The sequence below is a fragment of the Drosophila mauritiana genome, chromosome 2L (assembly GCF_004382145.1).
Source record: "Drosophila mauritiana strain mau12 chromosome 2L, ASM438214v1, whole genome shotgun sequence".
In the NCBI taxonomy this organism is placed as follows: domain Eukaryota; kingdom Metazoa; phylum Arthropoda; class Insecta; order Diptera; family Drosophilidae; genus Drosophila; species Drosophila mauritiana.
The window spans coordinates 22,738,780-22,756,145 of NC_046667.1; the positions used below are offsets into that span (position 1 = coordinate 22,738,780).

Consider the following 17,366-nt stretch of genomic DNA (forward strand, 5'->3'; position numbering starts at 1 on the left):
AAGCTTATTAAAGTTAAAAAAAATGTATTTGGCTCAATCTGAACAAATATCGCCCAAGTAATTGTCCAAAAGCTGGATCCGGCGAGTCATACGAGCATTTGGAGGACCCAGTGTTCAAAAATCCAATAATATGGACATCCACACGCAAAGGATTAAGAGAACGCTGCCAGAAATTACCTTCATGCTATGAGTAAAACTTTCTTATCATCGCAAGTGGCCGTTTACTCTTAGGACACCATTTTCGTATCGTGTAACGAACTGTTTTCAATGGTTCTGCTCCCTACGAGTTGCAGCGGGTAGCTCAGAGAGTTTCTCTGTTCGTCCCACCAACTTTATGATTTGTGTGATTACCCGACCAAAGAGAAGACAGAGTTTTAGAATAAAGTCGCTTTATTGTAGTATTTCACAGCTGACTCCTCCGGTGATCGCCGTCTGCTGCGCGGCGTTGCTCCTGCTCCTGTGTGCCTTGCCTTTTTTGGCCTGTGTGTCCTTGACAATGGACCACGAGCGGGTCGAATGGCTTTAGGACGTTATGCGGGCAGGGTGTTCCTTCCACGCGTTAAGACAACTCTCCACCTGGTACCACCCTTGCCCACCACTCACTCCACTGTTGTAACTAAGAGGAACGGCTAAAGCTTGTCCTAGCACCCAGGCAAGGAAGCTGGCTGGTAAAATCACTCGGTCTTTGGAAGAGAGGATAATAAAATCTTTAATCGCTCTACTGAAAAGTAAGACTAAACTTAAGTTTTCGAAAAGAAAAATATTTGAAAATCGATCCTAAGTCATTACAAAAACAATTTCAATCGAAGACGCCGATCAAATCTCAATATGCAATCAATCGACATCCACAAATGATGAATTCTGTTCAGTTAGCCAATAGTCCTCATGTGCTATGACAGCACCATAGCGATGCCAAACTATCGTTACCCATTGTCCGATATTAACTTTCTCCCCCGCTGCAGGCAACGGAAATAATTCCAGTTCAGCAGAGAGAGCAAGTTCACGAAAGGCCGTTCACGTAATACCTGTTTACGAGGACAGCGGATGGACTAAGAGGAAACGTTGGCATTGATAAGAACGTGTTTTCCTGCGTAAGCTAGGCACATGTAAAATTCCTATTGGATACATAAGCATGCATCCGCCCTGCCAATAGTGCCAATAGTGGCACGCTGGGTATAAGATTTATTTCAAGATTACAACGATGTCCACATGCGACCTAGGGTTAATTATTGATGACTTCTATTAGTTATAACACCTTCTTGTGTACGTAGATGGTCTTAAAATATGCCTGCAGTATTAGGACATTTCTTGCCATTCGGACTTACAATCATTACTTAACCTAAATGGCTCTGTAAGCCTTCTTATTTTAATAAACTAATGTTGCGTAAGCGTCGAAAGCAGGGAATGCTTTGGGATAATGTATTGTCTCCAGCGTCATCTACAAACTTGCATTGATTTGATTGCCATTTCCAGTTGGCCATCCTGTAGAATCAATGTAAGTTCCCTGTTTAGTTGATGTAGCTCCACCGCTATCGTATCCGCTTCACCCAAGAAGTAATCTACATAGAACTACGATTTGATGGCTTTTGCCCCAATTTTCAATATGTCTGAATCTGACGAATGCAGTAGTGAATAAGTTGGGTCTGCTCCACCTTGCGGACGCAGTTGAATGCCACGTTCCCAAGGGAGAAAGTATGTCGGATCTCGCTGTCGGCAGCGGGTTTAAAATGTATATCCTGTAATCATGTCAGCTTCTCATTATTATTTCATTATCATTTTCATCACGTGAATATAGAGAGAAGCATTAATGATTATGGGTTCACCATCGCCCAGCAATCAAGGCTCTCGATCTATTTCACAATCGTAAGCTATGCATATGCGTAAGCAAACTTATATAAAATCAGTTTTTTTCGAAAATCTTTACATTTAAAATAGTAATAGTTAATAAAAATAACTTGTTAGCTCCAAAAAAAGTTTACTTATGACAGAATATTAACACTTATGCAATGGAAATTTATTCATTCAGTTAATTGCCTTTTTATATCCGTTACTCGTAGAGTAAAAGGGTATCCTAGATTCGTTGAAAAGTATGTAACAGGCAGAATGGAGCGTTTTCCACCATATGAAGTATATATATCTTAATCAGGATCAATAGCCTATTCGATCTAGCCATTTCCGACTGTCCGTCTGACCGTATGAACGTCCAGATCTCAGGAACTATAAAAGCTAGAAGGTTGAGATTCAGCATACAGATTCTAGAGACTAAGACGCATGTCTTAGTGCCTAACCCACACTTTTAAATAACGTGTTATTGATTTACAAAAAAATTTTGCAACACCCACCAAAACGCTCTAAGTCCGCCCAAAGCTGCCACGCCCAAATATTTAAATAATTTTTTGGATTAATTTTTCATTTTTATATTTATTTCTGTAACATGATAGGTTTTGCCGGTTGGGCAGTAGTACATCCCTGTACTTTCAATTGCTCATTTTCCCGGACGCAATGTCAATAAGTTCATGATTTTTCGTTTATTTTATTGAAAACGATATTAAACCATTTACGATGAAAATATAATTAGATGTTGATGACAGGCAAACATTTGTCATATCTGAGGTTACAACACCTGCAATGTTATCCACGGTTTTTCGTTTCGTACTATATTAGGTAACTCCTTCAGAATAAGGCAATCTGATGCAAAGAAAATCCCAACTCAAATGGTCTACTCTCAATTGATGACATTATTAACCGGCCGGTTAAAATCCAGAACCACAGCAAAAAGTCGATTTCACCAACTTTCAACCAAAGAAACTAGAATAATTCTAATTTAAAAATCTGGCCATGTCGGTCTGTCTGTCCGTCCGTATGAACGTCGAGATCTCAGGAACTATAAAAGCTAGGAGGCTGAGACAGGAGGTAGGAGATAAAGACAAATTCTGGACACGCCCACACTTTTAAAAAATGTGTTGATATTTTTTCCCATTTTTATTAGTCTTGTAAATTTCTATCGATTTTTTATGAAAGTTCGCATTCACATTAGCTGACTTACGGGTTTCCTCGTTTCTGTGCTCTTTTATATATCGGGACTACTTCTCGCGAATCGAGCCGCACGAAAATAAAATTGTCCTGATTGTGGAGAACACGAGGAATATGAGTTTAGCGTCAAAATGAAAAATGTTTTGAAATAATTAATAAGTTCTAGGAAAAACAATTGTCAACATATCTTGCATAATTTACGAGGTTTTAATTCATGCCAACATAACTATCGTAAAATACCTGCCGTGAATATCAAGTCGGAGCTACGACCCTGCTACCGGCTTATTCCAGTTGGTCACTTCAGCTATAGTCACCGATCGTGGACACCACCTGATCCCGATCCGCACTCTGTACCACACCGCAGCTACAGAGGCGACAACGAGGTGACTGTGTTGTGGGCAGCAACTCGCCGTAACACACTTCAGCAACTACGTGAGCAGCAACGTGCCACGTTGACATCCCTGCAACAACGGTGCAGGCGGAGGAGTTCGCGGGCAACTACCTTGCCGCGTCCATCTTCAAATCATATCTAATATTCTACATGAAGTTGAAGGCGAATTTTGACAACCGGGAGGTGTGTGACTTGATGATAATACTCATATTGATGGGTGAATTAAAAATGTAAATATATGACTTGAGGGACCAAATAATGGCATGAGCAAATTCTTATTTGCTTTCTCTCTCGTTGTTTTTTAATTCGTTTCTGCGTCAGATGAAAATTCCATATCCAACTTGTTTGTTGTTTTCTTTTTCAATAACAGTGATATTAAATTTACCCAGCCTTCACCCCACACCAATTTGAATTTAAATGCACTTATTCATAAAGCTGATGTCTTCGAAAGCTTAAAAAGTCCCAATTCTCATTTTCAACAGGACTTGATATGGTCCCTATTTGTATTCTTAAATATTTTGCAAGCTGTCTTTTTCGTCAATGTAATTTTCCCCCTTACTGTGATAAGTTATTTGCTGTTCCGCTTTTTAAAATGGGAAACAGGTCAGACATTGCTAGCGCTGCATTGCTAGGCTCAGTTCTAATCCAAAATTATTGAAAAATTGTTCACTAAACAATAGCCACACAAATTCTTGTTTTTGTTGTTCTTGTAAAGCTTCTGACTCAGTTACCAATAGAGTACTTAATGATCCAAAATGGATTGATAGTATATATCGATCTTAAAGAAGAGAATAACGTCAGCGCATGGAGCATACTAGTTGACAACGACAACAATACCCGACATGTGGCAAACTCGACTCTAACTCGCTTTTTCCAACAATACATAAAACGTGACGGTACTAAATAACCTAAAGAATTCTACATTACTACCAATGAGGTTCTATCATCGTTAAAGGAACTGGAACATGGAAAAGGAGCAAGGGCCATTATGTATCATTATGCATCTTGAAACCAGTAGCAGCAACCGAACCACAATTTATTGGTACACACTTACAACGTACTCGCCAAGTATCACAATTATGAATTTGCTATCTATAACCTTCTGGATTCAGAATAAATAAATAAATAAATTCATTTTTCAATCGAGTACAAGAAACTTTGTAACATAAGATAGTGACCAAAAAGACCTCATTCGTCTCCTTACATCCCATATCCGACTTATCAGTATGGTAAAATAAGAAGAGTATGACCAAAGACACTAGAATAACAAGATGCGTAACGCCATACGATTTTTTGGCACACGATTTTTTGGCCGTGGCTCTAGAGGTGGCTCCAGGCTCTTTCGAGTTTTTGTTCGAGAGAGAAAGAGCGGAGAGCGCTACAGCAAACAGCTCTTCTCTACGCATACAGTGATAGCAGACAACTGTATGTGTGCACACGTATGCTCATGCATTGTAAATTTGACAAAATATGCCCTTCACCTTAGAAGTGCTTAGACTTTAAATCTATATTATTTTTGATCAATTGGCACCATGTGAAAAATTCCTGTTTGGCATTGCCTTAATGTTATTATTATTTAAATATTGCTTAAAAATAGTACACATTAAAGTTTTTAAAATATTTTTAAAAATAATAAAAAACAAATGTGTATAAAAAAATTTATTGTTGAGCAATGCATTAAGTGTACAAATGAAAGTAGTGCCTTCTCATTATGGTTTTATGAAAATAATGAATGTTATACACATAGAACAGATCTGTTTAACAAACTTATAAAAGTTTTCCTTTTTAAGCATTGCAAGTGGACTGTGATGATAGCTGATAGACAAAACAAGCAAGCTAAGCTCAGCATTCTATCTCATAATTAAAAAAGTGAGCGATATTTAAATAATTGGCGACTGAAAAATGGACGCAAAATATAAAAAAAAACTATAGTTAGAAAAATAACTTAATTGGGGAAAATGGAAATGTTTTAATGTTAAACATTAAAATATTTCAAGTCGACTCGAAGGCCTAATAAAGGACCCCATTAAAATTGTAATGGCCTCCCCGTGGTGTTCCCTGGGTACCGATTATTACATAAATTACACATAATTAATTAACATAACATAATATAAATAAAATAAAAATACATAAATATAAATATGTAAACGGTAGCTAATTCGAGCGGCGATTTTAACAAACGAATTTAAAAAATTTTAAAATTATTATTACTTTAGACGATGAACTGATTGCTACGAAATTGGCCACAACTCCAAATATGTAAATTCGTTTCTTCGATCAGAAATGATTTTGGCACGAAAATCTTCTAGCACAAGTACGCACACATAAACACGTTCTCGTCTATTGTTTTTATTCACACAAGCAAGCAAATTCTATTTTTAGATTTCTTACGCTCTCACCGTAAGCGAGCGGACAGAGAGCAATATTGGCCGTCACCAAAAAAGTGGCTGTCAAACCAATGTATGGCCATCTCATCTTGTTATTCTAGTGTCTTTGGTTTCACCACATTTTAGGCCATGCTGCACTAATTGTAGGATTATCAATCATGGTAATTATTACGCGTCACTCGTAGAGTAAAAGGATTAATATATTTGCGCAAAATACTATACAGAAGAAAATAAAAATCTGTGGTTGTCCGATCATAACGGGATATACAATAATCGAAAAAAAAAAAAAAAACGAAAAGGGAATACTTAGGCTTTAATATAATTTAACGAATAAGTAGGGATCACTGAAGATCTACAATCGGAGCTAGTGGAGCTGGTTTATTGTAATAGCCGGTTTTGCTAAAATAGATATTGAATAACACACACCTCTAAAAATTAGTCCAATGTGTTTGGAACTTACAAAAATTAAAAAATTGTTGACTGTTTGTTTTGTCTGGAAACAAAACTTGTTATCAAGACATTGCTGATATTAGGAATGGAAAGGATGCTAGCTACGACCCAAATTATTTATATATAAAAAAGATAAAATTGGGTATACCGAATAAGCCAGCTTAATGATATAATTGACCGATTTTTTCAAGTTACACCCAAATATACGACCGACTTTACAATAGAATTTTTGTAACTTTTCGGAATTCTTGTTATTAGGGACAATTTTTATGACCAGGTGAGGAAATGCAATATTACATATAAATTATATTTTAAAAAAATCAAAACATTTCTTAAACGTGCTAGCGTGGCCGTATACATGGGCCGGTTTGTGGGCCTAACATCAACTTGTAAGGATATCAAAAGAAATTGAGATATCAAAAGATTGAATTGAAAAATTTATGTATGTTAAATTATACAATGAACGGGTTGAGGACGTTTGATCAGTGCTTAGGCGAATCCAAGGTCTGCATGCTTAATCGAACATTTTAGCTTTTATTGTTTCTTTTAATTTACGGGTATATTAATTATGTATATGTCATTAGATTGATTCATTAATTACATTTTTTATAATTACACTTTCTTTCTAAGCGTTTGTATTTCTTAAATACTTGGTAACCGTTTAGTTTTTGCGATAGCTTTGATATGGTAATATCAGGTGGTGTGACCGGCCGATTACAGCAAAGTCGGATTTCCATCCACAGTAAGGGCAAGAGCTGACGCTATACCCGAAAATTAAAAATACATGGCTCAGCTAGTGCTGGGGAGGAATTGCATCATTTTGGTGACTTAGAGACACAAATTGGCAAAGAATAAACACAATAAACCAATAATTTACACAAGTGTGCGCGGTGCCAACATTATATTGGCATATCAACAGGAAATGGGAAGAGAAATTAATAAATGAAATGCTTTGAAAGTTTTGGACTGTTTGTGGGCGTGTCAATATTTTAAAGCAAACCTGCGCTGCGTCTACGTCCCCAGAATCACCAATCTACGTCCCTAATCTCAACTTTCAAGTTTTTATAGTTTCTGAGATCACAGCGCTCATATGTACTGACGGACAGGCTGGTAGACAAACGGACAGATTGACTTAAAATCTCATTGATAATACTCACAAGGTTTTATACTATACTACAAAAACAAGTTTTTTTCTGTTTGGCGTTATCACATACGTACCACAACATGAAATGACGCCGAAGTCATATCATGTTATACATACAAACACTTCAATAATATATAATATATACTTCTTTCGCAATATGAATCAAAACCGGAAATTTTTTAATCAGGTTCAGTTCAAAAACTAACTTACAAACTACTTCTTTCGTGTTTTGCACCAATATACAATTATCAAACAATTTCGCTTCGACTATATTTACTCTACATGTTGAATATATTTAAAAGCATATTATAAACGATACAGCTATACAAAATCCGGTTGTTACATTTAAAGAAAAAATTTAGTCCCATAAAATAAAGTGAAAATAAGGAGAATTAAGCGAACTGAGTTGAAACGCAGCGATCTATAAAGGACAATCTTTGGGAGCTTTTCATTAGAATATATTAAAATATATAAAAACAAGGTTTATTCTAATTTGAAAATGCGTTTCTTTTTTATACTTATCTTATATTAATAGCTGATACTGTACTGAAATACATTTTGAATTAGTAAGCACACATATTCTTGCCCGGCGAAGCAATACAGACAGGCTTAACATATGAGATTTGAAAATTCACGTATATCAGGTTTTAATATTGCGCAGAGCGCAGACTTTTTCTGCAATTCGATGATCCGATGATTTGACTTAAATTTAAACAATAAGAGGGAATACCAGATTTGTTAAAAAGTATGTAACAGGTCGAAGGAAGCGTTTCTGACCATATAAAGCATATATATATTTTCTTGATCTATAGATCCTGATCCGAGTGGATCTGGCCATGTCGGTCTGTCTGTCCGTCCGTATGAACGTCGAGATCTCAGGATCTGTAAAAGCTAGAGGGTTGAGAATAGGCACGCAGCTTCCATAGACATAGACGCAGCGTTCCCATGTTGCCGAATCTAACGCCCACAAACCGCCCAAAACTGCCGCACTCACAGTTTAGGAAAATGTTTTGATATTTTTTCATTTTTGTGTTAATCTTTTAAGTTCCTATTGAGTTGCAATACAACGTTTTTTCATGTCCACTCTAACGAACGAACATGCCACGCCCACACTTTTGAAAAGTGTTTTGATTTACCTTCTTTTCATAGTTGTCTTGCCCATTTCTATGGGTATATGTACCAAATACACTGTGGCCACGCCCCTTCTTACACCTACGAAATGGTCACGCCCAACTTTTGAACAATTTTAAATTTTTTCTTCACTTTATTCCTCAATATCGATAGATATTATAATATCTCGTATATTGGGGAATAACCTGAGAAATTATGCAATTTCGCGTTCGCATTCTCAATAGCTGAGTTAACTGGTATTTGATATTCGGGGAACTCGACTATAGCATATTCGCTTTTTGTTATATTATATTTTTAAGCAGATATTATATTTGTGAATAAAATAAGACTAAGTTTCAAAAAATGTTCGACGATCGTGCCGCCCATGTTTTTAACCATTTTTGTATTTAATTTTATTTGTCAAGACACATTGAAGCAGGAAAGACTTCTAAAAATTATAAATAATGTAAATTGTTATTACTATTTGGAGAGTATCAGTAATACTTTAGAACAAAATAAATGGGCATTCTACGGCAATCAAATTCGTAAGAATGTTACGATTTCGATTTTGATTTCTCGAATTTTCTCGGTTCTCGAATTCGTAATAATTATTTGATTTGTAAAACGGGCACTTTTGTCTGGCCGAAATGAAAAGAAAATTCCTTTTTTTAGATTAAATCAGATTTAATTTACTAAGGAAAAAAATAGTGTACCCAGTGGTCTATTGATGTTTATTCCATGATATTATTTCTGAACCCACCTCAGATTTGACATACAAAATTATGCCGTCGGCAACAAAAATTTTCGATTTGGCAAGGGGTCGATAAGTACGTCGCCAAAAGTTATTGCGAAGGCTGCCGTACTGTTGGTAAAACTAAACAGGTGAAAATACTTATAAAATATAAAAGAATTCATTAATTAAGCTAAATGAGGGCCAAAGGTGTTGTTCGTAAATAATGCTATTGAATTTAATTACTTAAATGGTCAAAGTTCGGTAAAAAAGTAATTGCGAACACCGGAATTAAAACTGTGAATAAGGTGGCCGCTCTGAAGCTTACACAGCTTCTTACTGTTTACGAAACATTCCGATAGTAAAAAGTTTGCAAAAAAACGAAATCAAAAACTTTTGACCAAATCGAAATAAAAATAAATTACGAATACCGGACCATGCTTAGCAAACGTACGCATTTCTCGTTGCTTTTCATCTAAATTCGCAAGTAAAAGGAAAATAGACAGACCTATGTCCTCATATCGGCAATCCACAATCCAGTAGAAGGTGTGAAGCGGACCATTACCACAAGATTGCGCTGCGTCTTCGTCTCTGGAATCTGCATATCTAATCTCTCTAAATATATAATTTCTAGCTTTTATATGGTAGTTCCTGGGATCTGGACGTTTATACGGACGGGCATGGGAAGATAAACTCGGCTAGTATGGTCGGTAACGCTTCCCTCTGCCTGTTACATACTTCTCAACGAATCTGGTATTTACTCTATGATTAGCGGGTATATCGATTGTGTGAATGCGAATCAAAAAGTCGCGCAAAACAGTCGTCAAAACTAGGTGGATATTAAAACTGTTGTATACTGAAGGTGCATTTTTTACCCCATGGCATATGTACCTTTAAAAGTGTGAAGATTTTACATTATATATATAAAAACTTGAAAATTAATTACAGGTAATTTCAGGTCAAATTGTTATTAAATAATTAAAAAAAAACTTGTTCACATCCAAGTGCTTAAGAAAATCAATTAAAAATAGGGCATCTTTTAAAATAGGGCACTTAAATCCAGTTTTCATTATATTCGGTTGATCTTTTTTAATGATTCTTACAATATAATGTGATGAAATTAAATGCCGAACATTTTTACATACAATTTTTTAGGAACTGCGTCCAATATTTATATATATATATATAATATAATATAATTTAAATTAAATTTGTATTCTAAAAAAAATCGTAGCGAAGTGAAAAACACTTCAAAATTGTTGGATTGAATGTAAGTATAAGTTATAAATAAGTAATAATATACTATTTAATAACCTGTATGGTTATCGATTCAATATCCCCTTAAATTTTATCACAAAAACTTTCGATTTGCTTATATAAGCAAGGTCGTCAGCGCAATTTAAGGTCACCTTCGATCATTGTCGCCCTCTTCAGCATACTATGCAACAGTAAGTCAAGCAATCGTACTTGTCTCACTACTCATATAAGGAAAGTAACATGTTTTAAATGTTTCAGTTTCTGGTTGTTTGGGTTTGTTTTATGGTCAAGTTCAGGGTCGAACGGAATCCGTAAGTAATTGATATATGTAATTTGTTCACGATATTTTGTGGTTTGACAAGATAGTCAGCGAAATCGGAAATCCAAACTATTCCATTGTCGACATTGCTTTTAATTTTATTCGCTTTGATATTTAACAATCAAGGCAAAAACAAGCATAGAGTGCTATGCTAAACAACTTTAATGACTCTTTATCAGGTTTTTGTTGTCCCCCCAATGCGAACGATTTAACGAAAATGTGTAAATTTAATCGAGAAAGCATGGTTCTCTTGATTCATAAAAACTCACGGGTAGGAACTCGATTCCGTTTGCCTTGGATTGGCTCGTTGAAAAAGCTGCTTAGTATGTCTATCGGATTCATTGAACGATTTGCCTTGAGACTTTTGCGGCGCTGGATGCGTTGCAGTGCTGCCTGAGCGGCACAAGCCACCGCAGGATCTGCGTCTGTGCTCAACCCAGATCCAGGAGCCACTGCTGACTGCCGATGATTGCTGGCCTCTACGTCTCTTGATACTGAACTATATCGTCGCGCAAACATTTTGCTAAACTCCTTCATATTGGCTGTTTTTTTTCTTTTTCAAATCATATATAGAGTTTAGTTTTTAGTTTAAAATATTGGTCACTTTGGATTTTAGATTTTCCCTTCTGCCACGGCACTTAAAAACTTTCGTAAGCCTTTGCTGCTGCAGCTTCTTGTACATACGAGTACAATTTCTTTATCAAGGTATCTTTATCCCGTATCGCGTTGTCGCCCGTTCGCAAGCATTGCCCGCTTATGAATGAAAGCACGGGCGACATTAAATGTTCAGTATTATCATCAAAAGAGCACATTCAGAAAGAGCGACAAAAGGAGAGGATCAGACAGAGAGCGCCCGCACTAACAGTAGGGTCGCGCGGATCGACATCTCAGCTGTTGCATTGTTTTCTGCCGGTCTTCTGATCTAGGCAAAAGCCAAATCTCAATAGTTATCTTAAAGCAAAACCAGTTTAAGACCCTGTTGGAAGTTCGCTGGCCTGTCGTTGGCAAAGTACCATATCAGCTGCGTTTTCCAAAGTATTTACATTATATTGTTCTGTAAGTTTATTTGTCAAATTATAAATACCCTAAATTACCCTTTGTCCAGTCGTGTCGTGTAAGATAGTAATTAAGTACGTACGCTCACAAGAAAATGTTGCTTACGCTAAGATTTAAGGAAATTAATAGAAGTCAAGCGCCTAAAAAACGAAATATCGGTACTGTTATAACAAAGTTACCACACCACAAATAAATTTGCCACCTGCTGATATCAGTTAAAAAATTTCGTTGCATGGATGAAAATATATTTACATTTCATTACATCAAGCTTATTTATAAACCTGATGCTGGCATCAGTGTTTAGTATTATAATACTTAATCTACTAACATTTTTTGTATATCAATTCGTATTTACAGATAAAACAATATTTAGTTAAAAAAAATCGTTAAATATACGTTACAGATTAAAGAGTTACGGTGGGCACAGGCAAATTGTGAACTTAAAATTATTTACGTAGGGGATTATAGTCTGCATGCACATTCCCAATTCTCTTTTATTTTGTATAAAGTTCCCGATATTACAATTTTATTACACAAATTCAATGTGAATAGACATATAATACATACATACATATGTACCATATGCTGTCGAAACGATGAATATTGCTGTTATGTAAATACTTATAACTTATACGACATACTATTTTACTCAATGAGTATCGCATCACAATTTTACCATGATGTCAATTCATTGATTACTAGGAAAAAATAGTTATTGATGGCTTCCAAGAAACGCAAAAACTAAACAATTCCTAGGGATTAATTTACAAAAAACATTTAATACAATACAACTCTACAGGTATTGGGAGTGCAAGAAATACATTTTAGGGAACAATATATATTAAAAATATATTAAATGGGAGTGGCCAAAATGCTTTTGGCATATCGATAAAAATTAACACAGAGACATTAAACAAGAGAAAATGATACATATAGTCAAGTTCCCGGACTATCAGATACCCGTTACTCACCAAGTGGAAATTCGAACGCGAAATTTCATCATTTGCCTCGGATATCGATATATATTATGGAATGAAATGAGAAAAAAAAATAAAAATTACTCAAATTGGGCTATGGTAGTTCGGTAGGGGAAAGGAGGTGCGTAAGCAAATTGATTTTTTTGGTATACGTGGCAAGACGATAAAAATTTACATGGATAATATAATTTTGAATAAATATCCATAATAATTTCAAAAATGTGGGCGCTGCGAAAAGTTTTTGGGAACTCGATAGATATTTACACGACTAATAAAAATGTGAAAAATATCAACACACATATCAAAATAGCAATCCAGTTTTGTGCGGCTTGTGGGAGTTAGAGTAGGCGTGGCAACATGGGTCAGCAAACTTGCGCTGCGTCTTTGTCTCTAGAATCTGTATGCTGAATCTCAACCTTCTAGCTTTTATAGTTCCTGAGATCTCGACGTTCATACGGACAGACGGACATGCCCAGATCGACTCGGCTATTGATCCTGATCCAGAATATATATAGATAGATATACTTTATATGGTCGGAAACGCTTCCTTCTGCCCTTTACACACTTTTCAACGAATATAGTATACCCTTTTACTTCTCGAGCAACGGGTTTAAAAATTAAAAACATGTTTTTAAGTGGGCGTGTCGACGATCTTACACAGAGTTGGACCAAAGACAGTATAATAACAAGATGCGTAACGGCCATACATTGGTTTGGCACTATGCAGCCACTTTTTTGGTGAAGGCCAAATTTGCTCTCTTTCAGCTCGATTACGCTGGGAGCGTAAGAAATCTAAAAATAGAATTTTCTTGCTTGTGTGAGTAAAAACAAGAGACGAGAACGCGTATATGTGTGCGTGTTGTGCTAGAAGACGATTTTCGTACCGAAATCAATTCTGATCGAAGAAACGAATTTACATATTTGCAGTTGTGGCTAATTTCGTAGCAATATGATGATGGCGCGCTTTTTAAAAATATCAAATTGGAAAAGAATAAAAAAAAAAAAATTAGCTGAAAGCTGAATATAATGCGCATTTTAAATAATAAAAATGGTTTATTTACAGACATCATATTAAGTCAAATGACTTAATAAGTATACTAAATAATTAAAGCAAATACAAAGGAAATTATTATAACTACTGTAATTTGAAAAATAAATTTTCCAAAAAGAAGACATTACATTGAGAAATAAATATTTCATAAAAATATTAATTATTTTTTAATTTCATAAAAAAATAATAATTTTATTAATAAATAATAAAAATGATAATATTTCATAATAATAATTCATAAAAAATAATAATACGTAGTAGAAAATAAAAATTAATAAAATAAATAAAAATATGAAAACTGATTATTGCAAAAGTCATATCTGGAGGCACGAAGTGCGGACACAAGCACTCAACAATCACTGCCTTATTAATTTTTCTCACGTTGCAAGCTGAATACCCTAATGACAAGTATTCTAATATAAAGTCATTTTCGAAATTTATTTTGTGATGTACATAGATTCGGCTATTACTATTTCTAAGCTTTATTTAAATATTAATAACGTTAAGGCAATGCAAAACAAGAATTTTTCGAATGGTGCCAATTAATAAAAACTACTTTAGATTTAAAGTCAACGAACTTCTAAGGTGAAGGGCATATTTTGTCAAATTTACAATGCATGAGCATACGTGTACACACATACAGTTGTCTGCTATCACTGTATGCGTAGAAAAGAGCTGTTTGCTGTAGCGCTCTCCGCTCTTTCTCTCTCGAACAAAACTTGAGAGAGCCTGGAGCCACCTCTAGAGCCACGGCCAAAAAATCGCGTGCCAAAAAATTTTATGGCGTTACGCATCTTGTTATTCTAGTGTCTTTGGTTGGACAGCATGAGCGTCACTAGAATTACGACTTTTATACAAACGGACGGCTAGTGATTTTGAACAAAAATTTACTAGATATTTTCAAAAATATGTACACAAAGTTGGAGTCAAATAATAGGTGTGCCGGTTAAGCAAAAAGTTATTTCTCACTTTTATATTTTTCTTATTTTTTTCTTCTTCAGTTAAGTGAATAAGTTCTGTTTAAAGATGAAACGTTTTGTTTAGTCCTCGTCTATCTTTTAATTCTTTCTCACAACACAGTACTGTCCGGAGGCTAGATATTATTCGGGAAATGATTTCTTTCATATGTCGTAGTGCAAAATAATGATCGGTGCTCCTGTACTATGGTTACAAACGCGATTAATACAAATCAAACGCAATTAATAATTACATTTAATGTAACGAGTGGTTGGCATGTTGGCCTATTGGCCAAAAGGTTAAATCACTGCTTAGGAGGACTGTCAAGGATTCAGCCTTTATGTAGGGGCTTGCACCGTAAAAAAACTTGTAACTTAAAAGTACATAACTAATTAAGAAGTTAGAAGACGAATCCAGGACAATAACCTCATTTCAAGAAGTCAAATACAAATTGCCTTGCAAGAACACTTGAATTATGGGTACTGTTATGATTTGGATAAGTTTTTCATGTTATGGAGTTCAGTCGATATGCAGGGTTAAAACCATCATGGATTGTTAGGTATCTGTCAACATTTTTAACAACGTGGTTCTCCCATATGCCATCTGATAATGATCTACGACATACAAGTAAATGTGCCAAACAATACAATCACTTTTTACGCGTTTCGGAAAAAAAAAATTAAAACGATATCATTAAACTTTAGTAAACGGCACAAAGTTCCTAGAATCCAATGCCGGCGAAGATTGGCCAAAATGTAGTTTTTAAAGACGCTATGCGCCCTTTAATAAAAAGGAAAGTGATGAAACAAAAGACAAAAATTAATTATTTTGTTTTTTTAATTTTTTTTTATTAATTTTTGTTGACACTTTTAGTGCCCAAAAACCGCTTAATACTGCAGCGCACACACTTAACAAAATGCTTAATATTTTTTCTTATTTTTATTAATCTTGTAAATTTCTTGTTTAAGGTCACCTGTTATTATTTTTTTTGCTTTGATGATTTTTCCATGATCTACAACTAGGAATAATATTTTGACCGAGTAATTTTATGCCCCGTTACTCGTAATGTAAAAGGGTGTACTAGATTTCTTGAAATTTATGTAAAAGGCACAAGGAAGCATTCGCGATCATATAAAGTATATACATATGGATTCTTTATCAGGATCAATAGGCAAGTCGATCTGGCCATGTCCGTCTGTCCGTATGAACGTCGAGATCTCAGGAAAGCTAGAAGGTTGAGATTCAGCATTCAAATTCTAAAGACAAAGACGCAGCGCAAGTTGACCTATGTTGCCACGCCCACTCTAACGCCCGCAAGCCGCACGCCGACTCTTTTGAAAAATGTTTAAAGTTTTTTTTCGTTTATTGTTTGACTTGCCAATTTATATCTGTGTACAAAGACACTGTATCCACGCCTTTAATTTTTTCTCATTTCATTCCACAATATCTATCGATATCCAGAAAAATGATGAAATTTCGCGATCGCATTCACACTTGCTGAGTAACGGGTATCTTATAGTCGGGGAACTCGACTCTTTCATTCACTCTTCTTTTTAGGAGTGATTTTCCTTTTGACGCCTTAAATATATTGGCTTATTCTTTTGTTTTCGATTTTTTAGAAGAAAATGGAAAAGTTTTTATTTCGGGAACACTTTTCTGATTGCGTTGAAGAACTTTTTATGCAGGCACAATACAATCCAATACTTTCTCCATTTTATATGGATATTCCAGAAAAATTATAAATTTTTTTGTTCGCCTTCCATTAGCTGAGTAACGGGTATCTGATAGTCGGGAAACTCGATTGTAGCATTGTAGGCAGCATTGAGTACACCGTAATTAAAACGGAGAAAACCAGTTCTCATAAATAAACAACAAAATTGTATATTTTGTAAAACCTTTAGTCGCCAATAGGGGCAACTATAGTCGAGTATCAGATATTCTTTACTCAGTTTGTGGAAGTGCAAACAAGAAATTTTAAAATTCTCATATAGAAATTGGACAGAAATATAAAAAATTTAGATAGAATTCAACAAATTTTCAGTTTTTGGCGGCTTATGGGCGTTAGAATGGGAGTGTCAACTCTCAAAAATCGCATGCTTAAAAAATAATTGTAAGGGGAGAAAATATCAAAGGAATAGTGAATTTTCAGTCTGCAAAAATTTAAATTGAAAATGGATTATTTTTTTTTTAACTCGCAACTTTGTAGCCCTTACAATAACTTTTTATAACAAATTTCATAACCATGCTCTTTTCAATGCTTTGGAGTAACAAAACAGAAAAGTTCGTAATTCAGAACCATTTACACCTTTTAAGCAATTTATTTTTAATGTCCTATGCAAACCAAATTTGCAGATCGACAAGACTGATAGATATTCTATATGTTAAATATTTCTTAAGTATATTAAGAAATTTAAGAAATTTACTGTATAGCGTTGAAAATTTCGTAATTGATCACATTATCGTAAAAATGCCCGTCTGAAGGCCACAAAAACAAACATTATGCG

At 35.0% G+C, this 17,366-nt stretch overlaps 1 protein-coding gene across 3 annotated transcripts in view; it reads right to left on the reverse strand.

Moving 5' to 3' along the window:
- The window catches only part of LOC117151082 (scavenger receptor class B member 1), a 113,598-nt gene extending 102,081 nt beyond the window's left edge, over positions 1 to 11,517 (reverse strand). For all 3 annotated transcript variants that reach the window (XM_033318327.1, XM_033318326.1, XM_033318329.1), the window contains exon 1: positions 11,091 to 11,517. In XM_033318327.1, coding sequence (XP_033174218.1) covers positions 11,091 to 11,358 — 268 coding nt within the window. In that variant the 5' untranslated portion in view covers positions 11,359 to 11,517. The remainder of the gene's footprint in view (positions 1 to 11,090) is intronic.
- Between the last annotated feature and the right edge of the window lie 5,849 nt (positions 11,518 to 17,366).